We start from the raw sequence: 16900 nt of genomic DNA, 5'->3' as shown, positions 1-16900 counted from the left end.
GGGAGGGGGGGGGTTTTGGGGGGGGGGGGGGGGGGGGGGGTTTTGGGGGGGGGGGGGGGGTGAGAACACAAGCGTGATGGGGTAAAAACAAAGGATCGCGTGAATAAAGCACTGACGGCTATTGGTAGGAGGGCTTCCTCGCGACGGGCGGGAGGACAATGACACGTCGGGGATCTCGGATGGCCCTGACGGGGCACCCACTTCTCCTCCGGCCGCGGCGCCCCGGAGAAAGTCCACCTGTAGTTTATATATATATACACCGGCGCCAGGAGCGACGCACGCACTCCTCTTGACGAGAGCGCGCGTTGTTCTGAGTGCGCGCTGGCACCTCCTCGCGCACGTCCACTCGACTCACCGACCCACCTCCATCAGCATGTTCGGCAACCTCGGGCTCGCGGCAGCGACGGCGGCGGCGATGGCCGTCCTCTGCCTCCTCCAGCCATCCCTGGCCAAACTGCGTGAGTGCCCTTTTAACATTATTCGCCTTGACGGGCTCGTCGGGCTTCCAGGACACGCGTGTCAAGCTAATTGCCAAATTTTGGAAAATTTTGCTTACTACGGGTGAGGAGAGCAGGGAAGAGAGAGAGAGAGAGAGAGAGAGAGAGAGAGAGAGAGAGAGAGAGAGAGAGAGGGAGATAGAGATTACACGAACGGCCGCGTCGCAGAGATTGATAGGTTCGAAAAGTTGGGAAAAGGACTATTATTCCTTGTGGCAGTGAGTGGGCGATCGCTCGAGCAGCTAATAAAGCAAATTTATTTTCCCTGGCGGTTGAGCAGGGCTAAAGATTTCACTTTTGCCGAGCGGCCAATGAGACGGTTCCCAATTAGCGCGCGGCTTTTAATTTGCATTTGCTTTCTACGGAGAGGCCCGCGAGTCAGCCGCGAGTGTGTGATTCGTAAAAGTTCGATTATCGAAAGACCGACAGCAGTAAGAACGGCTGTGTCAATCACACGACTAAAGAAAATGGCACGCTTGCATGGACACGCGACCTGTTCACTTTCTATCGAGCGTTCTAAACGCACTTTCCATTTCCTTGATCGGCTTTCATGAACGAGGCGTGAGTTTTCCGGGCTCTCGGCTTCGAATCTCAGCCACGCGAATCTTCCCATCCGACCCGGACACACGAAGGATTCCATTTCCTTTATGCGTAGAACGCGTACGCGTGTCATTTGTCATTTATGCGCTTCGTAAATGGCATTTCGTGACGAAAAATGGCACTTCGCCGAGAACATTTGTTCGAACAGAGGAGATCTAAGGCTCGATAAAGCACGACTCTCGGCTACGTCAACCAACATTCGTCCATTTAATTAATTGACGCGAAACCAGTCATCGAGTTATTCGACAAAGAGATAAAGAGCATTAGAGATAAAGACCTCGCTCTACTCGTATTCACACTCGATAATTCAACGTCCTAACGGATTTTTTAAAATTTGCATTTAACACCATTTAAGGCCGCGATAATGCCGAGCCTCGCTAATCCATTATATTATAATAACGAAACGTTAAAAAATGTACGAATACCTCGGTGTTTGAGAATTTTCCGCTCCTCTGACTTTTCATTACGTCCCGTTATTCTCAAATAAGACTCGTAAAAATGCAATAAAATAAAAAACATATCTTGAGCGACGATAGCGTATTATAAATACATAAGTCATCATAATTTTCAATGTCTTTAGTCATTATTAATCGTTATTATATAAAGGCTCTCGGTGCACCTAACCAAGCCCTGTTAATAGCCTTTAGAAATTCGAAACGTGACGCATGAAATAAACAAATCCACTTTCATCTTTGTAAATCCATTCGATTTATCATAAGTTACACCGCGACGCGACTCACGCGCCACAACGTCATTGGCTGGGAAAACGACTGGAATCCATGGAGAGGCGAGCTGCGAATCACGCACCCACACACACGCACGCCCAACATCGCTCTCGTCTAATGATGGATAATACGATTTATTACAGCGCCGGGCGTTACCGTCTGTCCGCGCTCTGACTCGCCCATCCAGTACAACAAATGCATCCTCCAGCAACTCCAGGCCATCACGCCCTTCCTGGCCAAAGGTATACCGGCCATACGACTGCCGGCCCTCGATCCCCTACAGCTTCCCTCTCTCACCGTCGATCGTAACCTCGAGGCCCTCAAAATCAAAGCCAACATGAGCAACATTCAAGTTTTCGGGGGTTCTAACTACCTCGTCGACGACCTCAACGCCGACCCCAACGACCTCACCGTCTACATCAAAGTCCAGATCCCCTACGTGCACGTCAGGGGAAACTACGACGTCCAAGGCCGACTACTTTTACTCCCGCTCAGCGGCGTCGGCAATTTTAAGGGAAACTTCAGTGAGTATGCTTTTCACGCGTCGCTCCGACTTGTCGCGCGAATAAATCAATCCGATTAAATACCTTGGAGGAATGTCGCCCGAGGAAATGATTATTCAAATTAGTAGTTCACGTGTATCGGGAACGAGATTTTGCAATTACGTGCATTTGGCAGTACGCGCATGCCACTGTCGAAGAAAAAAAAAAATCTCCCCCCCCCCCCCCATCCACTCCCCCTCTGGCCATTATGCACAGGCACGGTTTGGAAAAGCGTTTTTTCATCGCCTTTTTTTCTTCTTTCCTTATCACGTCGACGAATCAAAGTATCACTAGGATATGGAGTTTGAGGGAAAGTATGGATCTCGGTTAAATAACATCGTGGCTCTCTGCTCTTTGCGCGTGTTAGTCCGCTTGATTCGTTAGCATCGTATTTCATCGGTTTTGCATCATTATTTTGCACGCATCGCTCGCTTATCCACGAGTCAAAGAAGATTTGTTTCTATTCTGTTCCTCGTGCGCATCGATCCACATACGTTTAACGAATATTGCCGTTAACTAAGCGGTAAATTGTCGGGGAATTTCATTATTGCACAATTTTTCATAAAATACGTTCGATATACTTTACATAATGTTGTTGAGGATATTATTGCTTAATAATACGAACAAACATGCAAATATCCGAAGCGAAGGGAATATATCGTAAAAATATAGTTCCACCGCAGCAACGAAGCTTTACTCAATAATAATAGTAAAAATAACAATAATTACAATAATTACAATGACGACATTAATAATAATAATAATAATAATAATAATAATAATAATAATAATAATAATAATATTAAATATCGTTATTAACGACGAAATCATCTCGTTGACCACATAATTTTATAATTTTTTAACCACTAATCGATAATAATTAACTTGAATCGTTAATAATAATTAAATTTATGATTATTAAGAGATACAAGTTTGTTTTGCAAACTCGTAATCTATTGTTATAGCCATCCCCATATCTAGTCATAAAAAACTTGAAAGTGAATTTTAACATTTGCGTATAATCAGCTTCGCTTCACTCGCACTTTGTACGAAGATTATTTTGTCGTAGTGGCCGAGTGCTGAGCACAATGATTAATTAATTGATTGTCCCTTTAGCGAATACGGAGGTCCGAGTGAACGCCCGAGGGAAAGAAGTCGCCGATAATAATGGCGTGAAGCGTATCGAAATCGATAAGCTCCAGACGAAAATTCGCGTCGGCGATGGGAATATAAAACTGAAAGCGCCTCGCAGTCATACATTGACGGGTGAGTTAAAAAACGCTGACAAAGCGAAAATTTCTATAAAATCAAACAAATGCGTCAATGAGCCAATGAGTCTCTTTGGCTCTTGTGAAAAAATCATTGCGATTTAGCCTTGGACGAATGCAAAAATGTCCACCGAATATCATTATTGCATAATAATAATGACCACAAGCATACGGTAAATCAGACGAGTAATGTTATTTCTCAGATTTCATTGGCATTCGATTCATTGAATATATTTTTAAAAACTTATCATCTGCTTAACGTGCGTTTTCACCTCCTATCGACTTTTCCATACATCATCATCATCATCATCATCATCATTATAATAATAATTATTATTATTATTATCATTCACCTACCTGCCATAATAATCAGCCTCGGATAATAATAAGAACTTTTTTATTTTTCCCAACACTTTACGATTTTATATTTTCAGCCGAGGCAGCAGCCACTTTCTTCAACGCGAATCCTAGGCTCGTTCTGGACATTGCAAGTCCCATTATCGAAGACACAGCTACGACAATTAGCAAAGCGCTCACAGCGAGAGCTCTAAGTGCTTTCACCAAAGACGAATTAGTACCGAAGTAGTTCAGCCACGTTTCAGTTTTCTTTTGTTACCATCTCTCTTTCTTATTCAACTGTTATTATTATTTTTCTTTTCTTTCATTCTTTCTTACGTTTTTTTTTTTTTTGTTTTTTTTTTTTGTTTTTCTTTTTGCCTTCCTCGAAGAAGATAATTGCGCTTACTTTACGGAGACGAGAGCGCAATGTTTGCCGAGATAAACAATAATGCCTGGTGATAAGAGATAAAACTTATTTATTAATATTAAATAGTAATTATAGGTGATTATGGTTTGTAAAAGGGGCTTGCGAGCACTATTTTATCGTGCTTAACAAATTCTGATGCGTGAAATTTTATTCATATATTTTTCCTCTTTTTATTACCATTACATATCGATTTTTTTTAGCTGTTCTGTGTCCGCTTCTTATGTGTTACCATAAATGTGATTTTATACGGAAACTCCTTTAACGGTAAAGAAAATTTTATACTGATATATACGAACGAGCGGCAGGATTTTTCTAATGTAAAAATATCGATAAAAATAAAAAATAAAAGGAATAGCAGCTCGAGCACTGAACGACATACTCAATAAATGTGATTTAACAGATTTACACTCGACATATGTTTTACTCGCAGCTCAAGTTACCAAGTTACCCCCTCAATGCTAAAAAATGTTTATACGTAATGTCATAGAGGCAGTGCGGCCGGGTAGCAAAGTTCCGTCGACACGTGAAAACTGTATTAAAAAAAAAACAAAAAAAAAACAACAACAACAACAGCAAAAAAAAGTTTGTTGATTTGGTCGTCTTTTTTTAATCCTTCGGGAACAGTTCGTCGTACGTGAACGATTCCGTGATTTTATTGGCGACGTTCGTAAAGAGATCTGAGAGTGACGTTTCCAAAACTGGTCTCAGCTCATCTAGGAAGATCCCACTGTTGGCATTCAGTACTTCGTTGCTAGCAGGACCTAAAACAGGATGAAGAAAATTGTTGTAAATAGATAAAAAAAAGAATCGAATGCCAAGATTCGATTGAAGCTATCGCCAATAATATCTTAACAAACTTATTCTAAATCATGATTAATTTATATGTAGGAAACTTCCTCAATTTCAATCTCATACAATAATTGACAATTATATTCATAAATAATTTCATTATTTAATATTGACATTCTCGATATAGTTTCAATAAACGAAATCTAGCTTAATCGTATCATTTCCTTTGGATTTTTATTTTCTTTTCTTGATTCTTTTGTTTTCTTTTTTTTTTTTTTTTTTTTTTTTTTTTTTTTCTTTTTTATTATTCTATCTACTATAGAGAGAAAGAGAAAATTATTATTGGATTCGCTTATTCATAATTCACGATCGAAGATTTCTTTCAAATTATTCGTTACTCAGTCTTTAAAATTACAAATAAAAGCTAAACATTTTTTAGTCTTTTGCAAAAAGATAAAAAACAAAGCAACACAACAATGTATCTATGACATCATATTTTATATTATCATACTTATATCCTTGCTTTAATGACCAGTTATCGACATATAATTATTATTATGGTTTCATTAACTGATTCCTAAATGTCAGAGTATCAATTCAACTATTATTTACTATTATTTTTAAAAGATTATTTTGATTTTTGTTCAAATTAGCCGTTATTACGGGTAAATAAACCGAAAGCTTATAAATGGATGTTAAAATACTTTTAATGCGTTCGATGCTCGCGTGAAAGAAATGGAGACGTCATCGAATTACAATTTACATTACCGTTAAAATATTTCAAAATGCTCGATATAACGTTAAAATCGTTATTATTATTTATTGTTTAGCTGAAATTTCGGCCTTTTAGTTTAAAACACTGGGGGGGTGGGGGGGGCTCCACCGACTTTCCATTGTTTCCTGCTCATTTTTCACGTTGCGCCAAGAAGTTTGGAATAAAACTTAAACATTTTGAAGCTAAATTATGATAACAATAAGAAAGACAGAGCAATAGCATTAAAGCCTAGACCTCGATCATCAAATTGCATCATCGAGACTTCGTGACTTGAGTCTTGAGCGAATTCCATAGGAATTATTCAAATGCATTGTTGCCACGTAATGAAACCACCTTCTTATCGACTTTAATAGATACCATCAACTATTCAATTATTTGTGCCACTTACTAATAATAAGAATACTGCGTACATTAAAAGCATAATTATCTTACTAGCAGTCGATAAATATTATCTACTATTTGCCATTGAGCGTTACCATTAGGCTTAGGCTTAGGCTTCGCTTCACCAATTTCACATAAAAATTCATGTAATTCTAGCTCAATTATTTTAATACATGCGAACATATTAAATTCGACGTTACTTTGAATAAAAGGTATTTTTCTTCTTCTTCTTTTTTTTTCTTTTTTTTTTTTTTTTAATTATAAATAATCGCGATAGACAATATATGTGTCAAAGTAAATATTATACGAGTATGATCGGTCTCGTTTAAATACGTGACATGCGAGTGACACACATATCGCATCACATATATTAAGTGATCTAAAATTCATGATAGAAGAATTGTTAAATTATAAAAACTATTAAACTTATCAATGAGCGAGGAACGTAATAATATTTGTTTATTTACCGAGGATTGGATCTCCACCAAAAAGATTGCTAAGATAGACCTTGGCCGCGCCAATCGTAATGGTCAACTTCATTTTCTCAAAGTTTAAATAAACATCGTTATTTTTGTAGATCTTTCGGGCGTGTAATATTACATCTGACTCGTAGCCAGCTGAAACATAAATTTAATACATAAACATTCACTTTAAAGCCCATACTCTCACTGTAATTATTGCTACTTCCCGGAAATCTTCCTCGTTATCAAATTTTTCCCGTACATCTAATTGCAAAAGTAATTGCTTCGGTATTATTGTATAAACGTGACTAATTTTTCCATGTACATAGAATCCTTTACAAAGTCCATTACTTTTTACAGATAAATTTAATATAATCGCATCCTTTACGTGAATATATCGCGATCGAAGAATGCAATGCTTAACAGGCAGAATGTATGTTATATCTTCGCGGTCGAGTGCGTTTTTAATAAAATTACCACAATAAAATACGTAAATGTCAAAATTGCTTAGTCAACGAAAATCGAGAATACGTGAGAGTTATTGTAGAAAGTAGGTATATGATAGCTCACTAAAATTGCCAGTGAGATCTCCACTTCCGGCAAGCCTTAGAAGCAGTAGCCTTGCATCGATCGAGTACTTTCCCTTGAACTGCAACTTATTGAAGCCGACTTTAAATGTGAATGTGACGTCGTCGACATCCACTTTTAGGTCTCGTATTTTGAATGTCGATGGGCCAAAAACCTGTGGATGAAATATGTATTAAATTATTCGCATGGTCTTTTCGTGCCAGCGATCCGATCCAATGATCGAACGTTCCAATGCCAACAAATTCACTACTTCGCAGTGCAATAGACATTTAATTCGATCTACATTTCTTCAATCTCTCCTCACTCTCCTATCTAAATAAAATTATACATTCAAATTGTCAAATACTATTTTCACATTTATCATGCCAATGAACGAAGAGCTAAGATGGTCCGCGAACGATATGTTGTACTTTATTAAGCTTTATTTATTTTATTATTCTTACCAAATTTATCCTCTCATACTAATGTATTAATTATAATAAATTCATCAATCATCAATCTGTCAACAAGATGAATTAAATGTAGTCATAAGTTGCATTAAATTGATTCCTCCAAATGTCTCGCAACCTTATTGGATCATAAAAAGAAACTTGTAGCTTAAAATGATGCTTGAAAAATGAAAAGGTAAGCTTGGTCCAAGAGTATTTTCGCATAAAATATATTACCATTGTACTATATCCACTGTACTTGTATAAATGCTGCAATTTTTATTACGTGAACATATATTTTACGATTGAGTAAATATTATACATAAAATGCATAAATTATATTTCACATGCAGTTCTATATATTTCATTCATCTTTTTTTTTTTTTTTTAATATAATAAAATACGTGGGATTTGATATTTTATTATCTAAATTCTTGCCAAGAGAATCACACTTTTGCCACAAATGTTAAATAGCAAGTGATAAGTAATGAGGAAAGCGAGAATAAATAAGAAAACAAATTAAGAAATCGGTTTAATAGAAACTCTGAAATTATAAAAATATGAAAATATGAAAATATGAAATTCACACGGAAAGTAGCAAATTCTATTTGCGACAGTATACCACTCGAGTGTCTTTTCTTCCTTTTTTGTTTCGCAATTGCCAATTTAAATGACGTCTTTCAGGACAATTTTATTACAACATAAATTTCAATCAATAGCAAATTTCAAACGAGGAATAAAATTGGGTGTAAGTTTATTGATTGAATTAACATGCAATCACCTAATGATTCGTTAATGAATATCATTTTATGCATTTCTCTCACATTCGGCATAATCCTTTAATATAATAATATTCACTGATATCGATTAAAAAAATATATATGTATGAAAAATAATAGTCAATCAAATAAAGTCAATCAAAAGTGCACGCCGCTGTAAATTAATGAATTTTCGAAAATTTATCATTGCGTTATGTATATACAGTCATGAAAAATCCATTAAAATAATTACTAGCAATAAAATGTAATTAACTCGTTTCCATAATTCTACATAATTTAACTAACATAATTCTATTATCGTTGTAATATGCTAAGTCAATTATTATCCTGTAATAATAATTCCTTTTAATATCCAAGGAATCCTCGATTGAAATGAATTCTTAATAGTATTTTAAATAGAATTAAATAGAATTATTCCCTTATTCGGCCACTATCCTTTCCTAATGCAAAAAAAAAAAAAAAAAAAAAAAAAAACTAGTTTTATAAATGATTTGATATCGATTCGAGTAATTGAGTTTTTTTTTTATCACAATTAAAATACGAGGAACAATATAAATTTCAAGTACAATAAATTCAAAGTATCCGCAAAAACTGACATTGCATAGTTGCATAGTAATATATACTTCCAATTTTAAATGCATAATGAATTTAACTGTGTCATCAATTATAATTAGCCTCATAAATAATTAATTAAATTCAAATAGTATCAATATCGTTTGCTAGGCGATGCGAGCCAGTGAATAGAGCCAAGTAATTATGAAAACTACACTCTTTTTAATATTCATGTGAGAATATTCTCTTTATTAAATTGGCACCTTACAAAAAAATTTCGATATTAATTGTGAAAGTGCCCAATTATGGTTTATAAATAATGTATGAAATCATGGTTAATAAAAAAAAAAAAAAAAACAATTCATCATTCTTATGATATGAATCTTATGCAAGATGCTCATTATTACGATGTTATTCGAAAATTTATTTTTCAAACAATAGGGAAATTATTGATCCAAATAAAGCATATTCACACAATATGTATAAAAGAATTAATTTGTATAAAAAGAGAAAACAAAAAAAAAAAAAAAAAAAATTAAATTTGTACAAATTATTATTGACATGATTTAGATGTAGAATATTCTTTTAAAAAGTTAAATGGATTTTTAATTAGAGGAAAAGTTATACGTTATATCAAATCATCTAGTCATAAAAAAATTTAAACTACTTTAATTTATTTCAAACAATATATATCTGAGCTCTGTTATTATTATTATAATCGAACATTGTAACACAATTATACTAAAGTCTAGATAATTCATACAAAATAATATTATAATAATCATAATAATAGCAATACTAATTTTTTATGAAAACCTACCAAAGTCTTTTTATTCATTCATTTTATTAAATCAATGAAAAGCAGTTAATTTTAAAACAATGGGCGCTAGAATGTTGTTAATTGTTAGCAAATTATCTGCAATGAATATTTTTTTTTTTATTGAGTCCAAGTAGATGAAAATACTAGATAAATATTCGAACGAAATAAATAAATAAAAAAAAAAAGAGGAAAAAAAACTTTCATTACATTGCACTACTAAACTCAATTAAATGCCGAATATATCTTATATTTTATAATAAAATAATAATTCCAATTCGCAGTTCTCAAATATTTCACGTAGTCTGGTTTAATAAAAAGTTCTTTTAAAAATTAGTAGCTTTTTAGTGACGTCATGTTAAGCATCCTCGACTATAAGTAAAAAATTTTTGTATAAACTCACTGTCTATCTTTGCTATCGAGCACATTGTTTTCAATTTTATTGCAAATTAAAAAATAAAAATAAAAAAGCAATCAAAACGAACAATCAATAAACGCAAATTACTCGAATGTTCCAGATATTTTTTTCCCTTAATTTAACAGGAACATTTTTTTTTTTTTTTCATTTTATTTATTTTTTGTTTGCCTCGATGCCTACTCTGACAACTCTTTATTCATACATTTGATGTCCGCTGATGATATTCGCATTCGTTCTTACTTCGGCTCCACCACTTTCGCACAACTTTCGTGCTCGACGAAAGTCCGCGCTTTGCAAACAAGGGGAGACGCTATTTGCTAGAAAGAGGATCTCCGCAATTTGTCGAGTGCGAATATTTTTTTTGAGATCCAACTCAGCCATCCCCGTCACAACTCATTCATAATGATTCGCTATTTCGCTATTTCGCTATTTCGCTACTTTGCCAACGTCATTAACTAACTTCAAAGTTCTACCACATTCTACCTTGTATCTAGATATCCTCTTGGCTCGGTAGTATGTAATCAGATCTCTTTATACGTATATAGGAATGTCTTTGCATACGTTAAATAATGTAATCCCATTCATTTCTAGGCCAATCGTGCAAAAATTATTTATTGCAGATTACCCACCAGTATGCACGTGTTTGTATTATCTCATTATATAATAATCGAAGAAATGACGAAGGTAACAGAGCCGAAATTGACGTGAATTGCGTGAAATTCACAATGCATGGATGCTGATTCCCATCCTCTCTGGCCCCCCAACCAAGCGCGCGCGCGCACGCGTACTCCCATCCCTTAGAGCCAACATCGATTTAATATTGAACGTTTAGTATCTTGGAATATAACGTACTATGTAATTTATCTAATAATTTATCCTTAAATTCTATAATAATTAATCATGAGATTGTTATACGCTTGCTTTATAAACTTATCGTTTTATTAAATCATAATCGACGTAAATTTTCCAAGGAATTAGCGAGGAGTCTGTACTTTAGACAACACTTTATCGAAAAATTATTATTTTTACACTTTACAATTTGGTCTTTACACTTTGGTTATTATTATCGACTGTAAGACAAAGATACGCGGTAATGTTTAACATCGTAACATCTTGAAACATTAGTCTGGTAAATGATAGGCATGACAAATTGAATTTAAAAATCAAAATTATTTAACTTCTGTGTTTCTTTTTTTTTTTTTTTTTTTTTTTTTTTTTTTTTTTTTTTTTGTCATAGCTAAAAGAAATCCTACATCAAAGACGAAGCGTGCACATTAACAAAATATAAATATTGCTTTACGATATCGTAGAGCATAATGCTAGACAATTTTATCAATAATGTAGTTAGAATAGCATAGAATTAGCCTTACTTTCTAACGAATTTCACAGCATTAGTCTTTTCCATTGGCAATAACGGCTGATAAAAGAATCAGAGAGAAGCCGACGAGCAGTCGCGAGTTAATTATGAATAATAGACTGATAAACGTTACCTGGAGCCCGGTGACGTTGATATCGAGGCGAGCGCCCGTTGGTCCACGTAAAAGTCGAATCTGGTTGAGGTTCAACGGCTCGATGGCCGGCGCCTCGAGTTCCGGGATGCCCTTGGCCAACTTGTCCCTCAGGTTCTCGATCGAGTTGGTAATGCAGGCGTTGATTTGCGGGTCGGACCTTTTGCACGGTTTAATGTACGGCGCTGCACGTAAAATTCATCCCTTGTTTATTCATTCATGATTGTCTTACGTAAACTGTCTTGCGTCTACGGGTGTGCTCGATTATTTATGAGCACGTGGACGAATAACGGCAAAGTAGCGTAGGGATGGGCGGATAGTTTCGGCTACGCGAGAATCGGCGAAAGCCGCGCACGAAAGGGTAAAAGCTGACGTTTAGTATGATAAAGATGAAAGATTGTTAAAGAAGCTGGAATTTGCGAGATTATTTGAGTCTCGAGCTCCTTTTTATTTTCCTTATTTTTCTCTTTTTTTGTGTGTGTGTTTTTTTTTGTTTTGTTTTGTTTTTTTCTTTAATAACAGAGAAAAACGTTACGCATTCGTCATTGTGAAAAAGCGGTCATTTTTACTTGCGACCAGGAGAATTTTACGGGAACTTTGATTGGAATGTAATTGGTATTTTTGTATCGCCGAGATTTTTAAATGACGTCAATAATATTTATGCAAATGCTGAATTATTGTGAATCGTGGTTAGGCCGAATGCCTACCTTAAAATGCCTTTTATCATAATTCACGTGAAATCAGCATTGCTCGAATGATCGGATGGCATATTTCGTAACTGCGAATGTAAAAAAAAAAAAAATGATATTGTAATGGGGCCGCGAAGGAAGAATATTTTGTATGTATTTCAATCTTTAAGCACCTTTAAGCATTAAACAATGGACCGATTTTTAATGAGTTCCTTAGCAGTCCCAGGAATACGCGAACATTTTATTCGTTTATTTAGTGCCAGATCGTTACGCCTTTATTCGTGCAGATCTCTTATATAATATGACAATTGATGATATTATACGATTTAATTCTAATAATGTAATGGCGAGTAGAAAAATGTCCGTAAGCACGGGTTAGTAAGGAAAGCAATGGCCGAGGTCCAAAGCTAGGCGATCGAGGACTGATGGGCGAAGGAAGAAGAAGGCTTAGAGGAGGCTTATCGGGGTACTCACGTAACTCTCCAAGAGCTGAACCCATCATCGCCGCCACTAGGCTGCAACCAAGCAGAGAATACCAAATGATAAAATAACGAGTCGTTGAGTTGTGGGATCGAGCGATTACGCATTATCGAATTTCCGTAATTATTGTCTATCGATCGAGTACAGACATTTAATGTTTGCTCGGCTGGCTGGGATTTTAGTACCTTCAGCCACGCGGACTCGTCTCAGCTTTTACAATTATATTACGCGGTAACCGAGGTATTGGCATTTGCGATTAAGAGTACGTATTTCGTGACAAGAGAGGAGGAGAAAAGGGAAAAATGGAATTTGAGTGCACTCTGTTACGAATGGAGAAATTATAAATTTTATGAAAATGTCGAGATTCTCGTAGTACAAAATGCAAATCTTGTTGAAACATTAATTGCGCCTTTGAGTGATCTAAATTTCATAATGCAAAGCGAGTAATTGGAGCCTATTAGTATTTCAAGATATGCTATTAAATTTAAATGCCTTGTGTACATAGAAATTAAATCAGTCTTTAAGAATTTTTTTTTTCCTTTTGAAATGCAACTCACTTTAGTGACACGACACAACTTTTAACCGATGCTCCTTCTTTAACTGCCAAGTACTCTCTTCTCCCTAAGATCTCCATATAATTGCGAAATTTTTAAAATCCTAGGACTTTGCTAAATTCTTTAAGTAGATATATCATTAGATTGGAGATTATTGGAATCGATATATTGTAAAATCGTCAATCGTTAATATTGACACGAAACTAAAAGTAAACATTAAACAAATGGCCCTGTTATACTTACAAAAATATTAAACAAACCATATTTTTCTTCTTTGCCTAAAAGTTCTGGGACAACTATTATAATTTTAATAATCAATAAATAGTGAGAGGGGACAAAAGTGTCATGACAAGAATCCATTTATCGCTTGATAAAGATTAAAGATCTTCTTTTCTTTGAGATAGTAATACTTGAAAATCGTTTCTAAAGTATTTTAGGCAAAAAATATTAAAACAAAAAAACAAATTATGATAACATATGGAAAGTACGTTGCTATTAAAAAAAAACATGTCGTTTCAGCTTCCTATCCGATATTAATAATAATAATAATAATAATAATAATAATAATAATAATAATAATAATCATAATAATAATGATAACAACAATGATGAATTATATTAATGTGAAACTTTGAAAATAATCTACAAATTGTATCAAAGACGTATGATAAAATTTAAAATTTCATAAACTTCTACCTCATAAATTTACGTCTATATAAACTAGTTATTAATTATATCTTTCAAGAACTATTTACATATATTCTTTCGATACTCTACTGTAAAACGAGAGAAAAATAAACCTTAATTTATTATCTCGTTATAAACTTAGTTTTACCGAGCGCTAATTATAATATTTATTAATTTGATATTGAATGTAAAAAGTGTGTTACGCCAAAGTATTGCACATTATTTGCGCAAGGACTGTTCATTTATACTAAAGTAAAATCAAATTGATAGGTAGTCAATTCAAAATGCTTCCTTATCATTCGATTATTTGCATTCGTTAGTACGTTGTACTGGCGTTCAATGTAAATAATTCTAATTACGCCGGGCATTTTTTCAATCCGAACTCTCGTGAACTCGATCGAAGTCGACTGGATTTTTATCAAATTCATCGTGAATAATGAAAAGACAACGGCAAAAAGCAAAGCGAGTGACGTGGGTAAGAAAATAATTAATCACGATTCTAAAAATCTATGAAAACATTGCGTTACAAATATAAGGATACTATCGCTTTTTACATTTTTTTCCCCCTTTTTTTTCGCAAAGAACGTCCAGAGTCGTCCCGCGCTAAGAGCACTGATTTCGCAAAAGTTTACACAACGTAAAATCGTTACTATGGATTCCACTTGCAGCCGTAACATTTCATTTCACTCCCGTTTTATCATCACGAATACTACCACATAGCTAACGCTATTATGTTCGTGCCCTTTTTCGTCTTTTGTCACCGTTCGATTGCACATTTTTTTTTGTTTTCGTTTTTTGCTTTTTTTTTTCTTTATTCGATTCCATTCTGAAAAACTTCACCTCTACGCTCATCGTCTCAAAACATACCAATCTTTTATCACATTTACTTGCAAATATAGTTATTTCGCACTCTTAATTACTCGATGCAATCCCCCGAATTTTCATAAACTAATGTCCCGTTTAAAAGAGCTACAAGATTATTTATTATTCCTTCTTTTATTTTGTTTCTTTATTTTTTGTTCGTTCGTTCGTTCGTTCGTTCGTTCGTTCGTTCGTTCGTTCGTTTATATTTTATTTTTACTATGAAAAATAAGTCCGAGATGTATTAAGCAAACGATGTATATGAAAATAATCAAGAGCTGTGAACAATTCGCTTAATAATATTAATGAAATATCAATTATTATTAATAGTGAAATTAAGTTACACAGTACACCTCCCCATGCGTATATAATAGACTAAAAGTCATTCGTCCTCTTAACGTTTATACCCTCGCTTATTGCAAATATTCAAAATCACAGCCTTTATTCATTTGTTCACATAATCGTCGACATTGCGTGACGAAAGCGCTTAGAAATCAATGACATACGCGGAAAATAATATTATTGCTAATTGAAAAATACCGGAAGATCTTTCGAAATCCGACGACAGCGAATCTCGTCGACGCCGAGGGCGGCTCACAGAGGGGATCGAATAAAAATTCCTATCGAGCCATAAAGAAATACGTAATAAGCCCGCTTCGTTCCTGGCAAAAGCTCTACTCCATCAGACAACTGTCGACCGCGTGGAATCCATCATTCGCAAAGCACACCCTTGCCAATTAAGCGCTACAGACGCTCGTGAATAAAATATCCTGCCAACTTCCGGAGACTTTATCACACGCTCGTGTCATCACTAACGTCACCCGCCAACCCACTACCCATCATCTCCAAGGAGTCACTCCGACAATTGGCACTTCGTATCGCCGTTAAACGATCATCGGCACTCGTCGCTCGCCGGTGAACGCTTCTCCAGCATCGTGCCCCGTCGACTCGACTCCCAAACCACCAAGGGAGCAGCGTTCGTCTCACCCTCTCCCCTACCCCCTCCCCGCCCACGTTATGCACACGTTCCCACATAAATACGTGAAAGCAAGCGTGCGTACCAGACGCGTACGATAAGTGTGTGCATGTCCACTTGCGTCGATCGAACACTCGTTTCTGAGGGGCCCCATGCGAGGCAAATAGCGGCCAGGTCCCCCAGAGATGATGGGATCGCGTGCGCCCACCCGGTTGATTGCCTCGTGCCACTTGCCGGCCATTGGTCCATTGCCGTTTGCCGCATGCATACGGACGCGCGGGGGGGGGGGGGGGGAAGGGGCACGCGGTGCCTCGCTCTTGTCCGCTCGCTCGATCGCGGCAGCTCTTACGCCGAGAAAGCCGTCTACTTGCGAAACGCAGCCGGAAAATCTCAGCTGCCAATTTGCGGCACATCTCGGGCGGAAAGCGGCCGGGACAATGGAGGACCTCGGTAGCCCGCGGGGAAATTGCTCCCCGGGGCACGAAGCCGATAATACGGCAGACGCCATTCCGTAACCAGATAATTCTGTTTTGGCAAGTGGATGCGGTGAAAAGTCGAAAGTTGTCTCGATGAACGGCTAATCTGCGCGGAGATTGCGCGATATTTATTCTCCCCTCCAAAATCTAATCCAACCAAGTCGGCCAACCCCGCCCCGGTACTTACGCGCTTTTTATTTTATATTACAAACGACACTGGCAATTTCTTTGGCGGCTAATAATTTGCCAATCTTAATTGCGACTTTAAGCAGTGGAGCCTAGT

General features: G+C 36.1%; 2 protein-coding genes across 2 annotated transcripts; one reads left to right on the top strand and one right to left on the bottom strand.

Moving 5' to 3' along the window:
* The first annotated feature begins 271 nt into the window (after positions 1-271).
* Positions 272-4295, top strand: LOC105362874 (circadian clock-controlled protein). The gene is made up of 4 exons (XM_011500400.1): positions 272-458; positions 1966-2346; positions 3481-3630; positions 4067-4295. Exons 1-4 carry the CDS (start codon positions 374-376, stop codon positions 4216-4218), a joined length of 768 nt encoding a protein of 255 aa, XP_011498702.1. The 5' UTR covers positions 272-373; the 3' UTR covers positions 4219-4295.
* A 677-nt stretch (positions 4296-4972) lies between these two features.
* Positions 4973-12086, bottom strand: LOC105362875 (putative beta-carotene-binding protein; the record flags this gene model as incomplete). The annotated part of the gene is made up of 4 exons (XM_011500401.1): positions 4973-5159; positions 6811-6960; positions 7375-7546; positions 11877-12086. Coding segments are annotated over 4 exons (687 nt in total), but the record flags the coding sequence as incomplete, so codon positions are not given.
* Between the last annotated feature and the right edge of the window lie 4814 nt (positions 12087-16900).

The sequence above is a fragment of the Ceratosolen solmsi genome, unplaced genomic scaffold, assembly GCF_000503995.2.
Source record: "Ceratosolen solmsi marchali unplaced genomic scaffold, CerSol_1.0 scaffold56, whole genome shotgun sequence".
Lineage (NCBI taxonomy): Eukaryota > Metazoa > Arthropoda > Insecta > Hymenoptera > Agaonidae > Ceratosolen > Ceratosolen solmsi.
This window is presented reverse-complemented; position numbering and strand designations above follow the sequence as displayed.